The 20,833-nt window shown below is 32.9% G+C and overlaps 4 protein-coding genes and 1 long non-coding RNA gene across 7 annotated transcripts in view; 3 read left to right on the top strand and 2 right to left on the bottom strand.

Moving 5' to 3' along the window:
- The window catches only part of LOC106299374, a 4,550-nt gene extending 2,887 nt beyond the window's left edge, over window positions 1-1,663 (top strand). For both annotated transcript variants that reach the window (XR_001261767.1, XR_001261768.1), the window contains exon 3: window positions 1,183-1,663. This is a non-coding gene — a long non-coding RNA (uncharacterized LOC106299374). The remainder of the gene's footprint in view (window positions 1-1,182) is intronic.
- A 6,866-nt stretch (window positions 1,664-8,529) lies between these two features.
- Window positions 8,530-9,437, bottom strand: LOC106298962. The gene is made up of 3 exons (XM_013735090.1): window positions 9,419-9,437; window positions 9,127-9,305; window positions 8,530-8,929 (listed from the first exon to the last, which is right to left on the bottom strand). Exons 2-3 carry the CDS (start codon window positions 9,233-9,235, stop codon window positions 8,628-8,630), a joined length of 411 nt encoding a protein of 136 aa, XP_013590544.1. The 5' UTR covers window positions 9,236-9,305; window positions 9,419-9,437; the 3' UTR covers window positions 8,530-8,627.
- Window positions 9,438-14,947: 5,510 nt separating this feature from the next.
- On the bottom strand, window positions 14,948-17,316 carry LOC106297545. The gene is made up of 4 exons (XM_013733764.1): window positions 17,313-17,316; window positions 16,049-17,106; window positions 15,806-15,934; window positions 14,948-15,718 (listed from the first exon to the last, which is right to left on the bottom strand). The coding sequence occupies exons 1-4, from the start codon at window positions 17,314-17,316 to the stop codon at window positions 14,948-14,950; spliced, it is 1,962 nt and encodes a 653-aa protein (XP_013589218.1).
- LOC106296710 (mediator of RNA polymerase II transcription subunit 9-like) lies at window positions 17,298-18,198 on the top strand. 2 transcript variants are annotated; one of them, XM_013732927.1, is made up of 5 exons: window positions 17,298-17,498; window positions 17,565-17,618; window positions 17,703-17,777; window positions 17,865-17,923; window positions 18,024-18,198. In XM_013732927.1, the coding sequence occupies exons 1-5, from the start codon at window positions 17,442-17,444 to the stop codon at window positions 18,079-18,081; spliced, it is 303 nt and encodes a 100-aa protein (XP_013588381.1). In that variant the 5' UTR covers window positions 17,298-17,441; the 3' UTR covers window positions 18,082-18,198. The 2 variants fall into 2 exon arrangements, with proteins under 2 accessions (XP_013588381.1, XP_013588382.1); XM_013732928.1 differs by having other exon boundaries at window positions 17,327-17,498; window positions 17,706-17,777.
- Window positions 18,199-18,636: 438 nt separating this feature from the next.
- Window positions 18,637-20,251, top strand: LOC106296709 (protein translation factor SUI1 homolog 2-like). Its single transcript, XM_013732926.1, has 5 exons — window positions 18,637-18,815; window positions 19,196-19,275; window positions 19,397-19,608; window positions 19,826-19,879; window positions 19,973-20,251. The coding sequence occupies exons 2-5, from the start codon at window positions 19,239-19,241 to the stop codon at window positions 20,015-20,017; spliced, it is 348 nt and encodes a 115-aa protein (XP_013588380.1). The 5' UTR covers window positions 18,637-18,815; window positions 19,196-19,238; the 3' UTR covers window positions 20,018-20,251.
- The last annotated feature ends 582 nt before the right edge of the window (window positions 20,252-20,833 follow it).

Here is a 20,833-nt window from a genome sequence, read left to right as displayed (position 1 = left end):
ATTGATCACTAAGATGGACCAAAGCGTAACAATGTGATCGATCAATTAGATTATCCCATCGATCGATCGAGAATCTCAAGCGTTCCTCGGAATGTCCTCGGAAAATCTTATAAGTTTTTTTATAAACGGATCGATTGATGGATATATATCCGAAAACGAATCGATCGATCACTAAGATGGACCAAAGCGTAACAATGTGATCGATCGATTAGATTATCCCATCGATGGATCGAACAAAATCTCGGGAGCCTTTTTTTAAACGCATCGATCAAGAAAATTCCGACGGAATTCCGACGCCAACGGCTAGTTCGTCGGAATTTCCTCGGAATTTTGTAAAATCCCCCAACGGCTATAATATTTCCTCGGAATTCATCGGTTTTTTCCGAGGAACACATTTTTCCTCGGAATTTCCTCGGAATATTCCGACGGATTGATATTTCCTCGGAATTCCGTCGGCATATTCCGAGGAAATTCCGAGGAAACCAAATTTTGTGTTTCCTCGGAATTTCCTCGGAAATTCCTCGGGATATTCCGAGGATTTTATTTTCCGTCGGAATGTCCGTCAGAATACCGTTGTTTTCTTGTAGTGCATATATTGAATATATTTTGTTTCCTATTATATACCAAGTAATCACATAAATGCTAATATGAACCTATGGAGTTTCCAAAAAACTTGTCGTCTAAATCATAGTAAGAACATGATTTCAACTATCACTACTAATTAGCACATTAACGTCGAAATTTAGGCGCATAAACAACTGGAATAAATATTTATCCAGCGACTTTGAAATTGGATGTAGACAAATTATCATCAAAATATCAATGAATACTACTTAGCCAATATTTGCAATCATGATAAAAAAAAAAAGCCTCTATATGTATAGATTTAGAGGCTATGTCAACATCATCTGAAAATACTGCATGTTTTAATTCGTAAAGAACATTGCAATGAAGAATATACAACTTCCTATGATAATTTGATAAGTAAATGTCCATATATGTGACGCTATATATTTTAGCACGAACAAATTATATGTGACTCTACGTATTTCCCCTGAACAAATGACCACTTTATTTGCAGGTTTAGCAACTTTGTCATTATGGAGCGAAAATATGTTGCTTCCTATCGTTGTAATATATGTTTGTGTGTTTGCAACTAACATCGCGAGTTTTATTTTGCAGGTTATATTATCAATAGGAGATGTCGTGTCCAATCTCATGTTCATGTACGGCGAATGAGATTATAAAATAACATAGGTTTCGAATCTAATGTGTGTCAGCACACCAAAGTTAACATATAACTATGTTATATACATATTTATAAGGATCCCGCAATTATATGTTTTAAGTCAGTCGGGTGGGAATAAGATATGATAATCATGAATCTGGACCGCGGGTCTGGCCCGTAAAGGACTGTTGCGGAACGGTATTGGGACGAGGTTTTCTAGGCTCCTAAATGTACGGGCTTCGCGGGACGGGTTTTTGCGGGACTGGGCCTTTTGCGGGATGGACCGAAACGGGTCATGCGGGATTAATGAACCCGCATTTTTTTCTTCATTTCTTGTTTTACCTGAAAAACGAGAAAGATAGTGAGAAGAAAACGATTCTTGTGACTTTTCCCCCAGAAAACATAAGGAGTTCCGGCGATGATGATTCGAGCTCCGGTGATAATGATTCGAGCTCCGGTGATAATGATTCGAGCTCCGGCGATGACGACTCCAGCTCCAGCGATGACGATTCGAGCTCTGGTGGTGTTTTGATTTGGTTTTCTCGTTTTATTACACACAACTATGAATTGCTTTATTACAATGTGATATTTCTTGTTTAAGTTGATTGGTTTTGTTTTTAGTACTGTGAAGTGGTGTTTTTCTTAAATTAAATTTGGTTACAATGGTGTTGTTTAGGAGAAAAGTTAGTTGTATATCACGTACTTGTATAATTCATTAATTTGGCAAAGTGATTCACAAATTTTTTTGCAATCCAAATAATTAAAAAGAGAGATGGTTTGATAAAGACATACAACACTTGAGCCAAATTATTACAAAGACAACAACTCAATCAGATTCAAACTTAACAAAAACTTATGCTTATAACAAAAGAAAGCTTTTAACTCAAGAACACAAGCACAAACTGAGCTTTGTAGCATTGATTTTGATAAGGCTTTAGTGAAGCTTAATGAGCTCTCTTCAACTCTCTTACACAACTCTTCTACTTAAACATTCATGAAAGAAGTTGTAGCAGACGGCTTGATAAGGAGGTGTCCCGCGGGACGGCCCGGGAAGGCCTATATATTATGCGGTACGGGTTTGGACCGGCATCTTGAAGACCGCAGTCCGCGCGAGATAGGCTCGCTGTGACCCGCTCGACGACTAACCCGCCGCAGAACGGGATGGGTAAACTTGTTTGACATCTCTAGTGGCAATATTTGTAAATAGCTTAGATGGACGTGGATGTTTTAAAAAGGTTCTGAAAAGGGATGGTTGTGTGACACGTCAGCTAAATGGCACCTATGTAAATATCCATTTGAAGGTTACTATTTTATTTTGCTTACCTTTTAATAATAAAAGAATTTTATATTAACCGTAAATATTATGGATCTAACTGGTGATCAAAGAATGAAGAGAAACAATGTATTCTTTAATGTTCCTAATTTTTTTTTACCATTATAAGAAATATTTTTTTTCATTTCCATTACTTCTCATTCTTTTTATTCCAGAGTAATATAAAATAAATTTGTTCTTCACTAAATTTGAGAAAGAATAATCATTTCCCTTTGTTCCTATATTTTAGGCTTTGAATGGTGACAAAAAAAAATGACAAAGAACATTGAATTTCTTATTATTCCTAACACAAAATCACCATTCACAAGGAATATGTTTTCTTTCTTGTTCTTTCTCATTCTTTTTTTAAAGAAATATAGAAAAAATTAGGGAAATTGGTATGTATGACCAAGAAAAAAACATAATTAGGTACATAGTCAAATACCCTAGTTTTTCTATATACACATTCTATTTTATGTAATAATGCATTTATGTCTTTGAAGCTAACCGGTGTAACCTGCTGAGAAAATAAAATAAAAATTCTTAATCATTTACTGTCAAGGTACGCGTGAAACACTCTTGACCATTTATTCCATCGTCTACGTCATCTACTATCCCATCATGTGATCATTTCTCATTAATTTGTGCACACCGGTAAACTATTTTTCCAGATTTCTTTTCTATGTGCCTCATGTAGCATGGAACATGAACTGCTACGGGTTTTATTATGGCACCACTTGTTTCCCTTAACAAAGTAAAACTAACTTTAGTAATTACATCTTATTACGTGGTTCTTGAAATTTTTTCATATGTCAAATCTGTTAGCAAGTCTTTGCCATTTATTCCATCGATTAAGTCGTACTCTCTCACACATGGTGACCTTGTTCCCAATCACATACTTTTACCTACTTCAACAGTTTATTTATTCTATGTGAACCATGTGGAATGGAACAAAATATTATAATATTTCCATGTTTTGCTATTTGGATTGAGGTTTATATTTATATTTTGAGTTTAGTGATCAATGGTTTTGGGTTTAGTATGGATGATTTTGGTTCACTCTGGCAAAATAGTAGGTAATTCATTGTCGGCATATAAACATTGTGGCTTCTTGGAATGTTTTCATATGCCAAATCTGTTAGCAAGTCTTTGCCATCTGTTCCATCGATTAAGTCATACTCTCTCACACCTGGTGACCTCGTTCCCAATCACATACTTTTACCAACTTCAACAGTTTATCTATTCTATGTGAACCATGTGGAATAGAACAAAATATTATACTATTTCCATGTTTTGCTATTTGGATTGGGGTTTATATTTTTGTTTTGGGTTTAGTGATCAATGGTTTTGGGTTTAGAATGGATGGTTTGGGTTCACTCTGGCAAATCAGTAGGTAATTCACTGTCAACATATAAACATTGTGGCTTCTTGTCATATGTCAAATCTGTTAGCAAGTCTTTGCCATTTATTCCATCGATTAAGTCGTACTCTCTCAGACCTGGTGACTTTGTTTCCAATCACATACTTTCACCTACTTCAACAGTTTATCTATTCTATATGAACCATGTGGAATGGAACCAAATATTGTAATATTTCCATGTTTTGCTATTTGGATTGAGATTTATATTTCTGTTTTGAGTTTAGTGATCAATGCTTTTGGGTTTAGTATAAATGGTTTGGGTTCACTCTGACAAATCAGTAAGTAATTCAGTGTCATCATATAAACATTAGAAAATTTGAACAATTTCCTTCATCATGTTTTACCTTTTTCTAATATACATGTGTATTCTATATTATTTTGGGTATATATAATAGGAAGTATACACCACTCACTTTGTAACATGTGATTCTCATGATGCTACATGACCAATGACATCATAGACTTTGTAGTAACTGGTAACCTATTAAGGAAAGAGGCAGAACCGGATGAATTGTGTGTTAAATACCTGACATTACATTATGTCAAACTCAATGCTAGTTACCTAATTTATACACGATATAAGGCTAGTTTACAAATTAATCCAAAAAATTATTTCTCGTTAAATTTGAGAAGAAACAATATTCTTTTTATCCCTTATATACTAAATCACAAGTCACATATCCAATTAAATTCTGACACATAAGATATGTTTACAATTTTTTTAAAAAAAAATAATGTTGAAAAACAACCGTAGGAGAAGGAAAAAAAAAAATTGTAGCAACGGCTTCTATAAACAAAATCCACTAAGAGCACTACACACGACCATCCTTCATCAACAGTTTTTTATCTTCTCAGTTCCTATAAATTCGATACACACTTGGATTTAGCCTGTAATTACTCAAAACTCAAAAGAGACGCTTCTGTGATAGGTAATATATTAAACTCAGTTACTCAAAAGAGACGCTTCCGTGATAGGTTAGTGTCTGATTTGAAACAACAATGTCAAATTGTAACTTTTTGCTTTGTTCTGTATGATTTTGTTTTACAGGAGCATAAGGTTTACAGCATTACAGAGCAAAGTAGGAAAGAAATTGTTGCTGCGATCAGGAAGAGCTCCTGGTGATATATACAAACCGCCTTGCTCCTTGTGTATCTTGCAAATTCTAATATTTTACTCTCTTCTTTCGTTTCATGGCTCTGGCCGAAGCAACTTTGAAAATTTGGTGGACTGAATTTTGTAAAAATTCTGTTAGCCTATTTTTAATTCTTTTCTTTCTCTCTCAGTAAGGTTCCGTAAGAAAGAAACTCTTTCAAACGAGCAATAGAACGTAACGAAGAAGCTAGAAGAGCAATGGGTATTGCTGAGAAGAAACTATTAGAGAATGATTGTTATGGAGCAAGAACATTCATTAACCAGGCAAAGAGTTTGTATACAAATCTTGATTGTTTAAAACAAGTACCGACTATGATCAATGTTTTTATCTCTGCATCACCCATAGGAGGAAGAGAAGTAAACAAGAAGTTATGTCTTTTTCTTCATCTCGGTCAAGAAAAGGAAATGAGAAGGACAGGACTCTCATGTCAAGTTGGTTTTCCTTTATTTTATATATGCTTACTTTATAATTGTATAGATATATTTGTTTACTTTAGGAAATAGGATACATATTTTATATTTTTCTTATATAAAATGTTACCAATAATCGTAGAGTAAATATAAACCTGGAAATGAAGAAAGATATACACATGGAGACGAACTAAAAACTATATATATATTGACTTTCATTATCTACAAAAATAAGTGTTTTAATTGTTTTTGTGCAAGTGATATGTTTTCTCTGAATTTCATATCAAATAATTTTTGTTGGTTTTGGAAAAAAAAAATCAATTTTTTTTTCCATTTCTATTTTGGGTCTATATTGACGTGTTGCAAAATATAAGCAGAATTTTTTAATCTTTCAATAAGTTTTTCACTAATAACCTTCAAAATAATGTGCATCCATATAGAAAATAAATACTCCCATGCAAAGCATGAGTCAATACTAGTTCCTACTATTTTGTTCAACGTTCTTCTGATAGTTACGGGCTAGACTATGTATATTATAAGTTCATAAGTTAGACATGCCAGAATGATAGTCTGATCGAGTTATTAATATATAGTCCTCGTGACTAAGCCACCATTCATAAAGTTCACATGCCCAATGTCTCTATTATCAAATCCACAAAATATTCTTAATATCTATCACATAGTTAATATTTGAACATCAGTTTGCCTAATAAATGGTAAAAAACTATATATTAAATATCTATCACATCCCCTATATATTAAAAGAGGAGCATTACAATTTATGAGGTAGCCATGTGTCATCACCACAATGATTCTTAGAATCCTTAGAGAAATATGTTGGTTCATCTAAATATATAATAAAGTTTTATTAAACTAACCATAAATTAATTATTAATGTTTTTAATTCTTTCCTTAAATAGATATTACGGAATTTCCTAATGTTGGTAAAGTATATATGACAATTAATGATTTCAAATAATAAAGATTTGATACAAATTAATGCACTCTCTATCCTTTTTGTTTAACTTTAAGTTATTAAAATAAATTAAAAAATCACATTAAACATATAATAAAACTTTAGATTTTTATTATATATTATATTTTAAATATCTTTTAAAGTCTCACATTAAAATTCTATGATCCATGGTTTACTTTTTTTATGACAAAAAATAATTACAAAATCATATAATTAGGAAGTCTAATTTAATAAATATCAAGATTAATATATATATATATATATATATTAATATATTTTAAAATAAACTATATACCATTAAAAATACATAAATATTTTAGTTTTGAAATTTACTTTAAACATTTTTTTTGGTAGAAGCGCCGAACAAATAGTGACAACTTAATATTTAAATTTTAAAATTTTCATTCAATGCTTCTTAAGATTATAAATTACCAAAACTTTTAAACATCGCACAATGAAAATTTTGTTATCAATGATTTTAATGTTTTTATTATAAAAATATACAAATCATCAAAAAACCAAATGAAAAAAATACATTATTTAACATATATCAAGATTAAAAATATACTATGTATATATGTATATATGTATATATTATTTAAATTTAATTATATACAATATAAAATATAAAAGGTAATTGTTTGGATTAAAAACAAATTTTACGTATTCGCACCAATTTAATTATATAAGTAATAGTTATTGATTTTTTATAAATCCAATATATATACATATATATATATATTATTTTATAATATAAAACTGAACATATAATATATAAAAATAATTTAAATATACAATGTTCATCCCGCGCAAGGCGCAAATCTTAACCTAGTAGTTAATATTTGAAAATCAGTTAAAACGATACGAATCAATCAACTTGACGGTCTGGTCGTATTTTATTCAATGAAATAGAGCCAGAGCATGAGAGTAGACACACTCAGGAAGCTTGATGAGCTTTTCAGCAAAGAAGATGGCAGACTTCGTCAAATTCTAATCGAGACTGGAATCAACCTCTCGTTGGATTTTCTCAAGCATTCTTGGCATGTCTTTGGAAGACATTTTCATGGGAGCTTCTCGTTCTCGTCGAGTGAGTGAGGGTTTGCAGATTGAGAGATAAGACATTAAGAAGATACTCAAACGACTAATTATTATTGTGAGAAAAATAATCAAACGACGATGTTGTAAATCTCCATTTTGATTATTTATTGGGTTTCTAACGGGTTAAAATGGGTTTTTGGTTTCTGAATTTAGACCTAGTTTGTCATGTGTCTATGAATAACCAATCGTATTTTTCTTATCAAATTAATAAGTAAACACATGATCGGTAAAGTTAAAAAGTTAATGAGCATATAAAAATTGTATGGGTATGACTGGTGACAATTCTAGAAACAAGAGGAACGAATAGAAAAGGAACGTAGAAGAACAAAATTGCAGGAATGAAAAGGAATGGTTGTTCCATCCCATATTTAACAAGGAATTAATTTGTTCTTTATTTCTCTACAAAAAAAGGAATGGTAGGGAATGAAAAGAAAAAATTATTCCTTATGAATGGTGATTTTTTTAAGGAATGTTAGGGAATACATTTGTTCCTCGTCGTTCCTTGGTCACCATTCATACCCTTGATTTATGTATTTAAACGTTAATTATGTGTAGCGTAAAGTGCTAACTTAAATGGATAAATTTAAGCTATATAAATCGAAATCTCAAATATTAATAGACGCTTAAGTTTGTATGCAGTAGATATAGCAACAAATTAATATATATTAAGGGTAAGTTGGTTGTATGTTTAGAGAAGGGTGGAGAAAATTCAATTAGTTCCACTAAACAACTGAAAGAATGAACACATTTGGGAAGAATAGATGAATTAGAAGAATTTGTTTTTATATTTCACTTAATTATATTCCACTAATTCTACTAATCACCAACCATTTGGTCCTAAATATAAATTTTAAAGTTTTCAAAATCTAAGATTTCAAAGTTAATGTTTTCAACATTTAAAGTTAATGTTTTTGTTTCCAAAAGCAAAATATATGATGATATACACAAGAATAAAAACTTAAACCAAATCTTTGAACAGAGAAAAAAAAAAACTGAAACCAAATCAAACACAGAAACTGAAAAATACAATCATAGAGTAGGAATGGTTTTGGATCCAATGAATTGTTTCAGAATGGCTTTTTCTGCATCAATCTTTTTCTTATCTTCCGCATTTCTCGGTTTCACTTTTCTTTTCTCCTCCAAGATCCATTTGAAGAGCTCACGTTGTTGCATCTCCGGTATAGGCTCACGTGCCTTGACCACCACTGGCTCTGCAACCACTGCAGAAGGCGCAGGCTTTTCCACGGTAACAGAAGCTGAACCTGATTTACCAGCAATCTCTTCACTTGAAGAATCGATAACCTTTTTCTTAGGCGTCAAGAAAAGGTAGCCTGCGAAAGCAATAAGACCAAGAAGAAGCACCAATAAATAAAGTGTGTAATGAAAGTCTCTGTGAAGGCAATTGCACAGGGACAGCAGAAGAAAGGTATAATAATCATCTGAAGCAGATCAACAAAGGTCCAAAACCAAAAGATCTATTTCAAAGCTCTAAATTCAAGCAGAAATGCAAAGGGATATGCTAGATTACCTCCGACGGCGAGATTAACGGTGAGGAGAAGAGGCCAGACATATTTGTACCGTCGAGCGAATGATTCCTTCGGAGGCTGAGGAGGAGGAGGAACAGAGTCACCACTCATCGTATACGAAGCCGCCGCTGCTGCAGTGGAGGAACGGTGGAACCGTAGGCTTCGAGCTGAGCGATAATATCTGAGTCAGATCAACAAGTCAAATCATATTACAAAACGTGAAAGATTCGTTGAGTGAGCTGGAAAGAGAGAAGGAAAGCGACAGCTTTTTCTGTTTGTTTAAAGTCATTTTACCTTTCTTTTCTTCTTGGGTTTATTTGTGAAAAGCTTGGGACCTTCTTCACTCATGGTTATTTCTATTCGTCCTGCCACCAAAAGGCGCAAGATCAAATGAAGCCCAAATATCCTATTTGTATCCTTAAATCTTCCAAAGCCTAAGCCTCCTTCTTCTTTGGGATAGCAGATATCATCCCACATCACCTTAACTTTATGGCTATTATTTGGTGAACCAGACCACAAGAAAACATTGCACAATCAAACTATTGCATCCAAGCATCCCAAAGGCAAAATGAAAGCAGGGACCAAAAATTCACCATACTTACAATGACCGACTGAAACAGCTGCAGACGGCCAGCATAGGAAAGTGACTTAGTTGTCCACTCAAATAATGTCTTGCGAACTTTATCAAGCAATGGTTAGTAATCCACCTTAGTGAGAGCTTGGGTGGTAAGGGGTAAACCTAGATACCGAATCGGCAAGACTCCAACTTCCATCCCCACTTCTGCTGCAGTCCCTTGAATAAGTAATGTGCCCTTACCGTCCGCGTAGATAGAAGACTTAGCATTATTGATAAAAAAAAGTCCAGACATTTGGCCAAATCCATCCATCACAGCCAAGATACCCTGAAGCGAATTTGCTGACCCATCCGTAAACACAAGGAGATCATCCGCAAAACAAAGCTGTATAAGTTGTATCTCCCTACATGAAGGGTGATACCCAAAGTCACCTCTACTGGCAGCAGCATTGAGAAGTTGAGAGATAACATTATTGACTATTGAGAAGATTGCATATTGATCGTATTGACAACAAAACTCCTCACCATATCTTATATATTCAAACAGAAGTCACAACCTTGATTCATATGTGGTTTTTTTAAAAATAAACCTAATAAACCTATTTCTAGAAAGTCATGTTATATTTAATCTTAAATTTTATCATTTAAATTTTGGGCACACCAGAAATTTTTATTGGGCTATCAATAATTGGATTTAAACAATAGATGATCCATTAGATTTATAGATAGTATAAATTAAATAGATATAATTTAATGTTGTAATACTATACCTCCATATGTTAATTATCTAAATATTTGTCGATGTTAACTTTTAAAATTATAAAGATTTTTTTTTTAAATAACAAAAATCATATTATCTAACAATGATTATTCTTTACAACCTTAAACCAATGAAATTTTTTTAAACTATATAGTTTATTTTAAAAATTAAACAAAAACTAAATGTTTAATTATTTACTCGATAATATAAATCTATGAAGCGAAAAGTTTAATTTTTTAAGAACTTTCTAAATTTGTGAAATATTACAATATCTTTGAATATGACAATAAAACAATATTTTACTAATCTCTATATATATAGTTACGATTTTAATAATGAAATAAAATCCAAAAATATATATATAGAAGATAAAATACATGTGAAAGTTTGAAACAATCTATTCAATAAAAAAATATACCGTAAACTAATTATGTTTTAAAAAATTGATAGACACATATATATTATAATATATACAGTAGAACCTCTATAAATTAATAATCGATAAATTAATAATCTCTATAAATTAATAAATTTTTCCGGTCCCAACTTGGGCCGGTGTAAAATATGACACAACTCGATAAAATAATAAGATAATAATATTTTTAAAACTTCCATGTAAATATATAGTCCCTTAAAATCATAAATTAATAATCTCTATAAATTAATAAATTTTTCCGGTCCCAACTTGGGCCGGTGTAAAATATGACACAACTCGATAAAATAATAAGATAATAATATTTTTAAAACTTCCATGTAAATATATAGTCCCTTAAAATCATAAATTAATAATCTATCAATATATAATTTTATATAAGTACAAAATAAACATTATATTATTCATTTTATATTCACAGTGAAAATATTTTTATTTTTCTTAACATTTTAATATATTTTTATAATAGTTAGTAAAATTATATCGAAAACCATTTAACAATCATATAAAACATAAAAATATACACCAAATAAGATAATAAAACAATATGAAAGTCAAATTTCTAAAATTTGAATAATGTACATACGATAAAATCAAATATTTTTTTATTTTATACATAAACATATTAAAAATAGAAAAAAAAAATTAAATAGGGAAACTTTTGTAAATTAATATCTCTATAAATTAATAAAATTTCAAAGTTCCAATATTATTAATTTATAGAGGTTTTACTGTACCAATTTAGAATTGAAAACAAAATATTTTTATAAAAATAAATGAAAACAAAAACCCTCACGTTTGCGCGGATCGAGATCTAGTATATATATTATTAAAAGAGGAGTACCAATATAAATTATCCCTTAATTTTTCATTTTATTTACACTTCAATGCCACTGAAGTTATAAATGATCATTTCTTTTAGTAATATTGTCTTTTCCAAATAATAAATGTATTTCCTAATTCTAATTTTACCAACAAAAACGGGAAACAATGACTTGAACGTAATATGTCTTCATTAATTAAAATACAGTGTCAAAAAATCTTAGGAAAATGAAATCGTTTAATAATTCTTAACTGTAGTGTGCAGCTTTCTTCTTCATCTATAGGTGATGACCATGGAGGATAACTTTAGTTTAAGAAAAATTAAAATTCATGACTTCAAGTCTTCATTGCTATGATACATATTAATAATTATTCTTCCGAAAGTCAATGTTCAGTCATGTTCTCATAGATACGGATATATTACTGTAACCTATAACAAAGATGTATACGTATTTATTTCTTTATGTATAAAATTCAAATCATCTATACAATCGATTTTCTAATCTTTCTAAACAAACCAAATCAATAAACTCAGAATCAAAACATAATATCGTTTATTAATCTATCCAAACTTATAATTAATGTCGAATTTTTAATATACCTATAAAATATCGAAACTACAGCCTAAATTTTTGGGAGCTATTATATTTACGTAAATAATAATATAAACTTATCTTTTATACAAATCTGTGAAGTTGTTCTTCATAGAAGAATGAAACACTCGATCTTTGTATTTGAAGTATATTATTCCTGAAAACAAATACAAGATTGTAAGAACAGTAACAAAACAAACAGTTGAACAATATATTAATTTGTGCACAAACTTTTTGGTCTTCTTCTGTCAAAAGTTCACCTAAAGCAGGGTGGCTCAAGAACAGCAAATCAAAAAGGAGATTCTCAACTCTAATCAGACACAAAACATGTTTCCAAGCTCTAAAATGAAAAGAAACTAAAACATGCCATAAACATATATATATATATATGACATAAAAAAATAACCAGTGAATGTGATGACGCTTAGCTTCGTATTTTTTTGTTGAGCAACATGATTCACATTAGTTGTTTCATCTCTATGTTCGCACACAACTTTTCTGAAATAAAACACAAACAAAATAACTATATCAGAGTCAAAGAAATACACACAAAACAAATCTAGACAACCAACTATATCAGAGACATCATAACTTCTTAAATTATCCGCGCGACCGCGTGAGTCCAAGACTAGTATTATGTAAATTGAACTAAATGAAATTTTTACCCACCATATTATGTTAACTTATAGCTTGTTTGAAAATCAATATACATGTATAATTAAGGTTTTTGAATAACTTTTCTATTTTAATGAATTATTGAACCAAAGTCGTCAAACCTTAATTAATAAATTATTAAATTGACATACTTATAAATAGGCTTCAAGAAATATATTTTTTTCAACTCAATATAATATTTTCATATCTCTTAATATACTTTCATAGCTACAATATAATATTTTAACAATCACTTTAGAATTATTTTATATATGTTGTGATGGGTAATTATAGGGTAAAATGAAAAAAATATAAAAGTGAAAACGAGAAGAAATTAAAAAAGGTGGAAAAAGAATAGAGAAATAGTACTCAGCATTAATATATTCTACCAGCAAACCAAAGAGTATTGTGTAGAGTACTTTTTCATTTTATTAACAGTGCTTATAGTAAAAGTAAAAGAATGATTTTTTTTATCTGATTGGTAAACTGAATTCAGAATAAAATATTTTTACTCTAAAATATTTACTCTAACATGTCTATACAATCATACGACAAACATCAACTTCATAAGATTAAGCTTAAATATTTAAGGATTTTTTTTAAAAAAATCAATCTTATACATTTAGGGATTTAAAAAAATTCTAAAATCGTAGTAAATTTCTTTAACACTTAATTATAAGCATTAAATAAAAACTTACAATTTTTGTTGATCGGATAATATTAAAGAAAAGATCTATTAAAATTATGAAGTTTCAAATTAAAGCAAAAAAAAAAACTTTCAACTCTTGTTTGAGCCAAAAAATTCCTACTTTTAAATATTAGCCGTTTTAACTCTCATTTTTTATTGACTCGTCCATTTAAAAAGCTCGAATAGTGAATAATTAAACTCGAGTAACGGCCGTTATATCCAATACGACACTGTTTTTTTTTTAAAAACATTTTGTTTAAGAAAAATCACAAATCGAGTTCATCTTCCTCACTCGAAAACCTAATTTCCAATTTGATTTCATCTTCCCCAAATCGATTTCAGAGGGAATCTCCGATTAAGACAAGCAGTGGTGTTTTCTCCGATGAAAGAATTCATCAGTTAGGTCAAATTGTCACTTTCAATTACTTGTCGGGCTTTAGGTGACAAAACTCAGTCTCGATTTCTTGTTAAGTTTTACAGTTTTAGTTTAATAGTTGACTATTTGAATTTTTTAAATAACGGAGTCAACAAAAATGAGGGTTAAAACAGTCAATATTTAAAAATTGAGATTTTTTTGGCTCATATAAGAGTTGGAGGTTTTTTTTTCAACATGAAAGTTGAGGGTTTTAATGGTTCTTTTCTCGATAATATTAATCTTTTTTATATATACCCTATCGACTGATCCGGCCAGCTTCAGAAGCAATACAGTTAGTTTAACAGAGTGAATTGACTATCACATTGCATGATTTGAGTCCGATTTGTTTCAAAAAAAATGCTTTCCGACTATTGCCACGGAGTGGACTGATCGTTTGTTACATCTAATGATATTAATTAATCTTTAATTAGCACAACAAATGTTATCATGACCTCTAGCACTAGTTTGGCATAAGATTACAGAGGAGCTCATGAAAATATTATAATTGTGGAATGCTATAAAAAACACTATTACACATAAAACTAGATTTTTTTTTAAGTTCAATATATTCATTTTTTACATTTCTTGTTGCATTCTTTCGAAGTTTTTGGTTAAAAGGAAAAAAAACTAGTCTGAACTCTATCGTGTAGGCCAGCCATCTTGACAGCCCTTTCTCATAGCCATATGTCCTATGGATATTTTTTGACTAAAGTCATTCATATTAAAATTACGGAAAGAAATAAAAAGTTTTACAAGCATAAAGCTATAGTCAAACCCCTACCGAAAAGCCCGTACATAGTTATAATCCATAATTGAGATCAGAATGACAAGGTTGAATTTTTTTGAAAAGACCAGATAGTAGAGGAGTCAGGGAGAGCAATTCATTAAGGTATCGGCTGTGTGTTAAACCACCTTTGCATGAGAGAGGAGGATAGGGACGGTGATGAAGATCTGTAGCTCAGTATCTTGTCCTTAATCAGACGATCCAAGGAGGAGATAATCGTGTCCGATGATTGGAATCGCTGACTATGGAGCCGCTGATTCCGCTCACGCCACAAATAGTAGATCACCGCTTGCCAACATAAGAGGATGAGGCGATTTGCATGCCTGTCCCCAGTTAGTGCCATCAGACGGTTTATTGTATCTTGCCAAGAGGGGGTGGTAGTGATTGAACATCTGCGTCCGACCTCAGACCAAACTCTCATAGAGAAGGGGCATCTAAAGAACAAGTGATCCCTTGATTCCGGTTCCAAGTTACACAACAAGCAATTACTATCCACCGACAGTCCCCAAGCAAGGAGACGATCACACGTTGGACATCTATTCAACACAACTAACCACACAAGAAAGCTGTGTTTTGGGATTCCTCCTTTTGTCCAAACCACCTTCGCCCACGGTACTTTACCTTCTTCTCCCTTCAGTTCCCAATATACTTGTGAAGTTTTGTATTTTCCCGATGGTACTCCTGCCACAATCCATTCATAACTGTCTTCAATTCCCTCTTGCAGAACCATAGTTGTTAGAGCTGCCTGAACTTGTATCATTGCCTCCGAGCGCGCTCGAGAGAGTAACCAGTTGCCCGATCTGTTAAGATTCGATAGGGTAGCAGCCATAGGGATCCCCTGTCTGGATGCCAGAGTTGAAGCGAAGCGGTCCTGCAGAGAACCCAACAAGGACCAGTTATCCGTCCAGAAGCGGCACTCCACCCCATTACCTACTCGCATTTTGATCCAGGTATATACTTCTCCTCGCATCTTGATTAACTTGTTAGCTAACCAAGAGTTTGAAACACTAGTTTTGACGGTCCAGAAGTTAGAAAGCGAACCCTGTAGAATCTCCGACTTGAACCAAGCAACCCAAACCAAACCTCCCTGGAAAAACAGCATCCAAATCAATTTGATACAACAAGCTCTGTTCCAAGTGCCCAGGTCCTTGATTCCTAGTCCGCCCGCCTCTTTACTTCTTGTTACCACTTCCTAGGAGACTTTCGCAGAGTGATGACCTTCAATAGAGCCTTTCCATAAGAACATACCACATAGAGAGTTAATGCGCGCAATGCAAGCTTTAGGAAGTAGAAAATTTGAGCACCAAAAGTTAGTGATCCCAGCAATTACTGTTTTAATAAGGAGCAGCCTTCCGGCAAAGGAAAGAGTTTTCACTGTCCATGAATTAAACTTTGCTTTCACTTGTTGGATCAGGACCTCACAGTTGGCAATGGTGAGCTTCTTAGTACAGAGCGGTACTCCAAGATATCGCACTGGACGAAGGATTCCATTTGGCATGCCTGTAGACGCTTTGATGGTGTCCACTTCCTGCTGAGTGAGACCAGAGGAGAAGAAGGAGCTCTTTTGAACACTGACCGCAAGCCCTGAACGAAGCTCAAACTCCTTTAGCACTTGGAGGACATTCTGGACAGAATCAATAGATCCATCAATGAAGATTAAAAGGTCATCTGCAAAGCATAGGTGAGTGAGCCTTGAGGAGGAGCACTTATGGTGATATTTGATCTTCATTTCTGCCGCTGCACGATTTAGCATGATAGAAAGGACATTCATCGCAATTACAAAAAGATATGGGGACAGTGGATCGCCTTGGCGAAGACCACGGTTGCCTTTGAAGTATCCATGAACCATGCCATTATACCCAATGGTGAAATTTGTCGAACAGACGCAAGCTTTCAGCCATCCTAGGAGCAGAGGAGGAAGCTGCAGACCCTGCAGGCAGTTGAACAGAAAATCCCAGGAGATAGTATCAAAAGCCTTCGCAATATCCACCTTAATGGTGATTCTTTTAGGACCTTGCCTCCTGTGATACCCATTAACAAGATCTCCAGCCAAGGTAGTGTTCTCCACAATCAACCTATCTTTGACAAAAGCTGTCTGATTTGGAACAATTAGAGTAGGAAGAATTGGTTTAAGACGCCTGACTAGTAATCTTGCAACTACTTTGTACAGGGTATTAAGACGGTTACAGACTCTCTTAGAGTAGGAAGAAATTTGTCCTATGGATATTGCAAGCCGGTTGCAGACTCTCTTATCGACAACTAGATTTTTCTTTTAGAAGTATGAAAAAATTATAATGTACAAAACATAAACATAAAGTTTATTGCATAATAATAAAAAATTTAACAAAATAAAATGATTAATTCAAAAAGTAATAAACTTATCGTTCGTGTTGTTGTCTTCAACAACAACTTTAAATATTTTAGTGACATAACGATATTTTTCTTTGTTTGATGAGCTGCGATACCCATAATTAGTTGGGCTTGGACTTTCGTGTTGTCAGCCCATTGTCATTGTTAATAATCTCCTCAGCCGCAGCAATCGATAGTTGCAATCGGCTCCGCCGCCGCAGACGGTGGTTCATACGTCGCAATCGATGATGCTAACACCGAAGCAACAACAGTCATTAGCTTCTCAGTTCAATCTCTATCCGGTAAGAAACAACTAAAATGGATTTCATCGTAATCCTTTCATTATCTAATGTCAGTGGTATTCGCAGTTGGTGGAGAAATTAACAGATGCAATTGAAACTGGAACGCGAGATGATGCACTGGTTCGTTTGTTACCCAGAAGTCTTTAGGTGAATTTCTTAGGGTTCTTGGTGTATGTTGAATTTGTCTGGTTGTGGAATATGCAGCAGGTGACTGAATTGAACAGCCATTTTGACAAGTGTCAGCAGCTCTTGAATTCCATTTCAGGATCTAAAACCATGGTAAGAGTGATCAGAAACAAAAGTGTATGGGTCTTGATATAGTTTGGCTTTATGGGAATTTACTACCGATGTTTGTATGTTTAATAGACTGTTGATGGACAAAAGAGAAATCTAGAAGAAAGTGAGCAGTTGCTTCAAGAAAGAAGGTAAAGCAAGCAAGCAAACCTGTTGCAATCATATCATTGTCTTTTGTTTGATCAGATTATTCTCTTAACACTTATATGTCTTCTTAAAATCTTTGGTCAGGGGCTTGATGGTGGAATATATGAATTCTATTGAAGACCTTCTCAAGATGGAGCCTTAGTTTGATCATATTCATATCATGTGTTTTGTTTACATCAACACTGAAACAAAATCAAAATATTTGTCTCAACAACGTACAAAACCACTTCCTTTTAATGAAAAAGACACTATATCCCCTCGATGAAGATGGACCAGACACTTCTGCAGATTCATGACAGTAGGAAGAAGGTAGCTTTTAAACCAGCCATTGATTTGGAATAGTTTGCGAACAGAGCAGCACAGGATTGTAACGGAGACAGGGTAAGACTGAGCACAGGAGCATGCGTGCAGAGAAAGAAAACTCCATTCTGTTGCATTCAAAAGCTTTCTTAAGAGCATATTTATGGTAGGTCTCTCTTATTCATATTAGCTTTTAACAAAAAAAAAAAAAAAAAAAAAAAAAAAAAAAAGCTGGGCTTTCTTAATCCAAAAACAAGGTGGGTCTTTTTATCACGGCCCAATATAAAACTTCCTTTTTTAAAAAAAAGGTTCTAGTTAAGTTTAAGACGCAACTAGATGAGTGGGGGAGGGAATCGAATGCCGTGTCCGACTTTTTATTTATTTCTTCTGCTTCTTTATTTATTAAAATTATATTAAAAACAGGAATCTACTTTGTAGCTCTTCCTCTCGTATTTTCTCTTCTTCGCCCAGACAACAGACGAAGAAGCTTGCTGCCTTTATCCGAAGAATTTAGGGTTTTCATTTCTTTCCCTCGTCGTACCATCAAAATCATCGAAATCCTAATATCAAGACCAGGTGAATCATCTTTCCCTCTCTTATTCCTACTGAATTATTGCTTTCTTCCCCTTTTTCAAGACTCAGTTTCAATGATTTTTCGACCATGTTTTTTTCATTCTTGTAGATAATTTCATCCTCTGATCTAGATAATATTTCGTGTTTTCGCTTCATCCCAAAACAGTCCCGCTTGATTTTTTTTTTATTTTTCACTCCAAAAATCGAAATCTATTTTAGAATTGCATGATATGGTTTACGCAATTGAGATTTCCCTTTTGCCGAAAATGTTTTCTGTTTTTAAATATGATCGTTCGATCATTTCAAACAGCTGTTTCGACGATGATGACACCTCTTGTCACTTTCATGTTGTGTAAAAGAAATCTCTTGTCTTAATTGTCCAGGCTTCAGCATCCTCTTGTCGTTTTCGTTTGCTCTCTAAGGTTCATGTCTGATCTTGAAGTTCAAGTCCCCACTGCCTTTGGTAAATTCTCACCTGAATTAAACACCTTTTATGCTTGATATTATTGTGTATTTTTGTTTTTGTTAAATTGACTGGAAAGCTCATTTGATTTGATCATGTTTTGGGTGATGATATGTATAAGATCCGTTTGCTGATGCAAATGCTGAGGACGCTGGAGCTGGAGCTGGAACAAAGGAATACGTGCACATACGTGTTCAGCAGCGTAACGGTAGAAAAAGCTTGACCACTGTCCAGGGTATTAAGAAAGAGTACAGCTACACCAAGATCCTCAAAGACCTCAAGAAAGAATTCTGCTGCAATGGCACTGTTGTCCAGGACTCTGAACTAGGACAGGTCTCTGTGTTTCTTGAAAACCTTTTTTTTTTTTTCATTTCATCTGGCTACTAGGCATATTTGCTGTTTGTAATCAAGAATGCTAGTTCTCTGATTAATACTTTTGGTAGCAAGAGCAAATCTGACCCCACATAAAAAAAAACATTTAGGTTTGAAAATTGAACCTTTTAGATATACTTTTATCATGACTTGAGAATCTTTTTTTAATAAATTGTAGGTTATTCAGCTTCAAGGTGATCAGAGGAAGAACGTCTCTACCTTCCTTATCCAGGTAATTTCCCTCTTTGTTATTTTTTTCCATATGAAGTTTGTTTTATAGCAAAAGATGGTGAATTCTGATCTTATGAATCTTGTTTGAACTTAGGCTGGTCTGGTGAAGAAGGATAACATCAAAATCCATGGTTTTTGAGCAAATTCTACATACTTCATCTTTGCGAAATCAATCAGCCCTTCTCAAAGGCAGTATGAACAAACATATATGTATTAATAATGTTTTATACATATAAAATATATTGTCAGAAAAAAAAAGAATTAAATGGTTTGCTTATGAGCGAGTGTAACACAAATGTATGAACTTTTCATTTGCGTTTGTAGCGTGAGATTATCAATAACACTTTGTGAAATTGAGTGATTTAAGATGGGATGACTAGCAAGCAATAGAAAGCCAAACTAATCCAGACGTTAGAGGAGGTTTACTGTTTGAGGTATAAACCAAAACGGTCCAAACCGGTTTTGGAGCCATTTCCTCGTGTGGTTCGCTGGTTTGTCAGGCATGCATCACCAGTACGGAAGATTTGAGTCATACAGCAATTAGTATGTGTGTCAGACTGTCAGTGTGTGTGCATTCCATTAGAAATAGTTTTATAAATAAAATTTAGAAAATGGTTGGTTATATTCGACATGAGTCGTGTTGATTTGCTGTTGTAGAATCAATAATATTGATTTATAATTCTAGTGCTGATTGCAGACTTTGCAGTGAATCTAAAAATTGATAAACAAACCAGGCATTAATCTTTCGTTTTTAGTTAATAAATAATGAAGAAAGTGGCTAATTTCTTTTAATTAAAAATAGGAAGATGAATTAGAGAAGGGAAACGAAAACTTTTGTGTTTGGTTTGAGTTGCAGAGTGTGTGTGAGAGTGAAGGTGGGAGAAGAGAGAGAGAGAGAGAGAGAGAGAGAGAGGGATTAACCTCTCTAATCTTTTTTTTTTTTTTTTTGGATAAA

This window comes from Brassica oleracea, chromosome C6 (assembly GCF_000695525.1).
Source record: "Brassica oleracea var. oleracea cultivar TO1000 chromosome C6, BOL, whole genome shotgun sequence".
Taxonomy (NCBI): Eukaryota; Viridiplantae; Streptophyta; class Magnoliopsida; order Brassicales; family Brassicaceae; genus Brassica; species Brassica oleracea.
This window is presented reverse-complemented; position numbering and strand designations above follow the sequence as displayed.

Coding starts and splice junctions, on each gene's coding strand:
- LOC106296710 (XM_013732927.1), top strand. CDS start 17,442: ATGATGCTAACACCGAAGCAACAACAGTCATTAGCTTCTCAGTTCAAT. Junction 17,619..17,702: donor GAACGCGAGATGATGCACTG/GTTCGTTTGTTA, acceptor TGGAATATGCAG/CAGGTGACTGAATTGAACAG. Junction 17,924..18,023: donor CAGTTGCTTCAAGAAAGAAG/GTAAAGCAAGCA, acceptor ATCTTTGGTCAG/GGGCTTGATGGTGGAATATA.
- LOC106296709 (XM_013732926.1), top strand. CDS start 19,239: ATGTCTGATCTTGAAGTTCAAGTCCCCACTGCCTTTG. Junction 19,609..19,825: donor AGGACTCTGAACTAGGACAG/GTCTCTGTGTTT, acceptor AATAAATTGTAG/GTTATTCAGCTTCAAGGTGA. Junction 19,880..19,972: donor TCTCTACCTTCCTTATCCAG/GTAATTTCCCTC, acceptor GTTTGAACTTAG/GCTGGTCTGGTGAAGAAGGA.
- LOC106297545 (XM_013733764.1), bottom strand. Junction 15,935..16,048: donor AAGGTCATCACTCTGCGAAA/GTCTCCTAGGAA, acceptor CTGTTTTTCCAG/GGAGGTTTGGTTTGGGTTGC. Junction 15,719..15,805: donor TAATCAAGATGCGAGGAGAA/GTATATACCTGG, acceptor GGTTCTCTGCAG/GACCGCTTCGCTTCAACTCT.
- LOC106298962 (XM_013735090.1), bottom strand. CDS start 9,235: ATGAGTGGTGACTCTGTTCCTCCTCCTCCTCAGCCTCCGAAGGAATCA. Junction 8,930..9,126: donor CGTTAATCTCGCCGTCGGAG/GTAATCTAGCAT, acceptor TTGCTTTCGCAG/GCTACCTTTTCTTGACGCCT.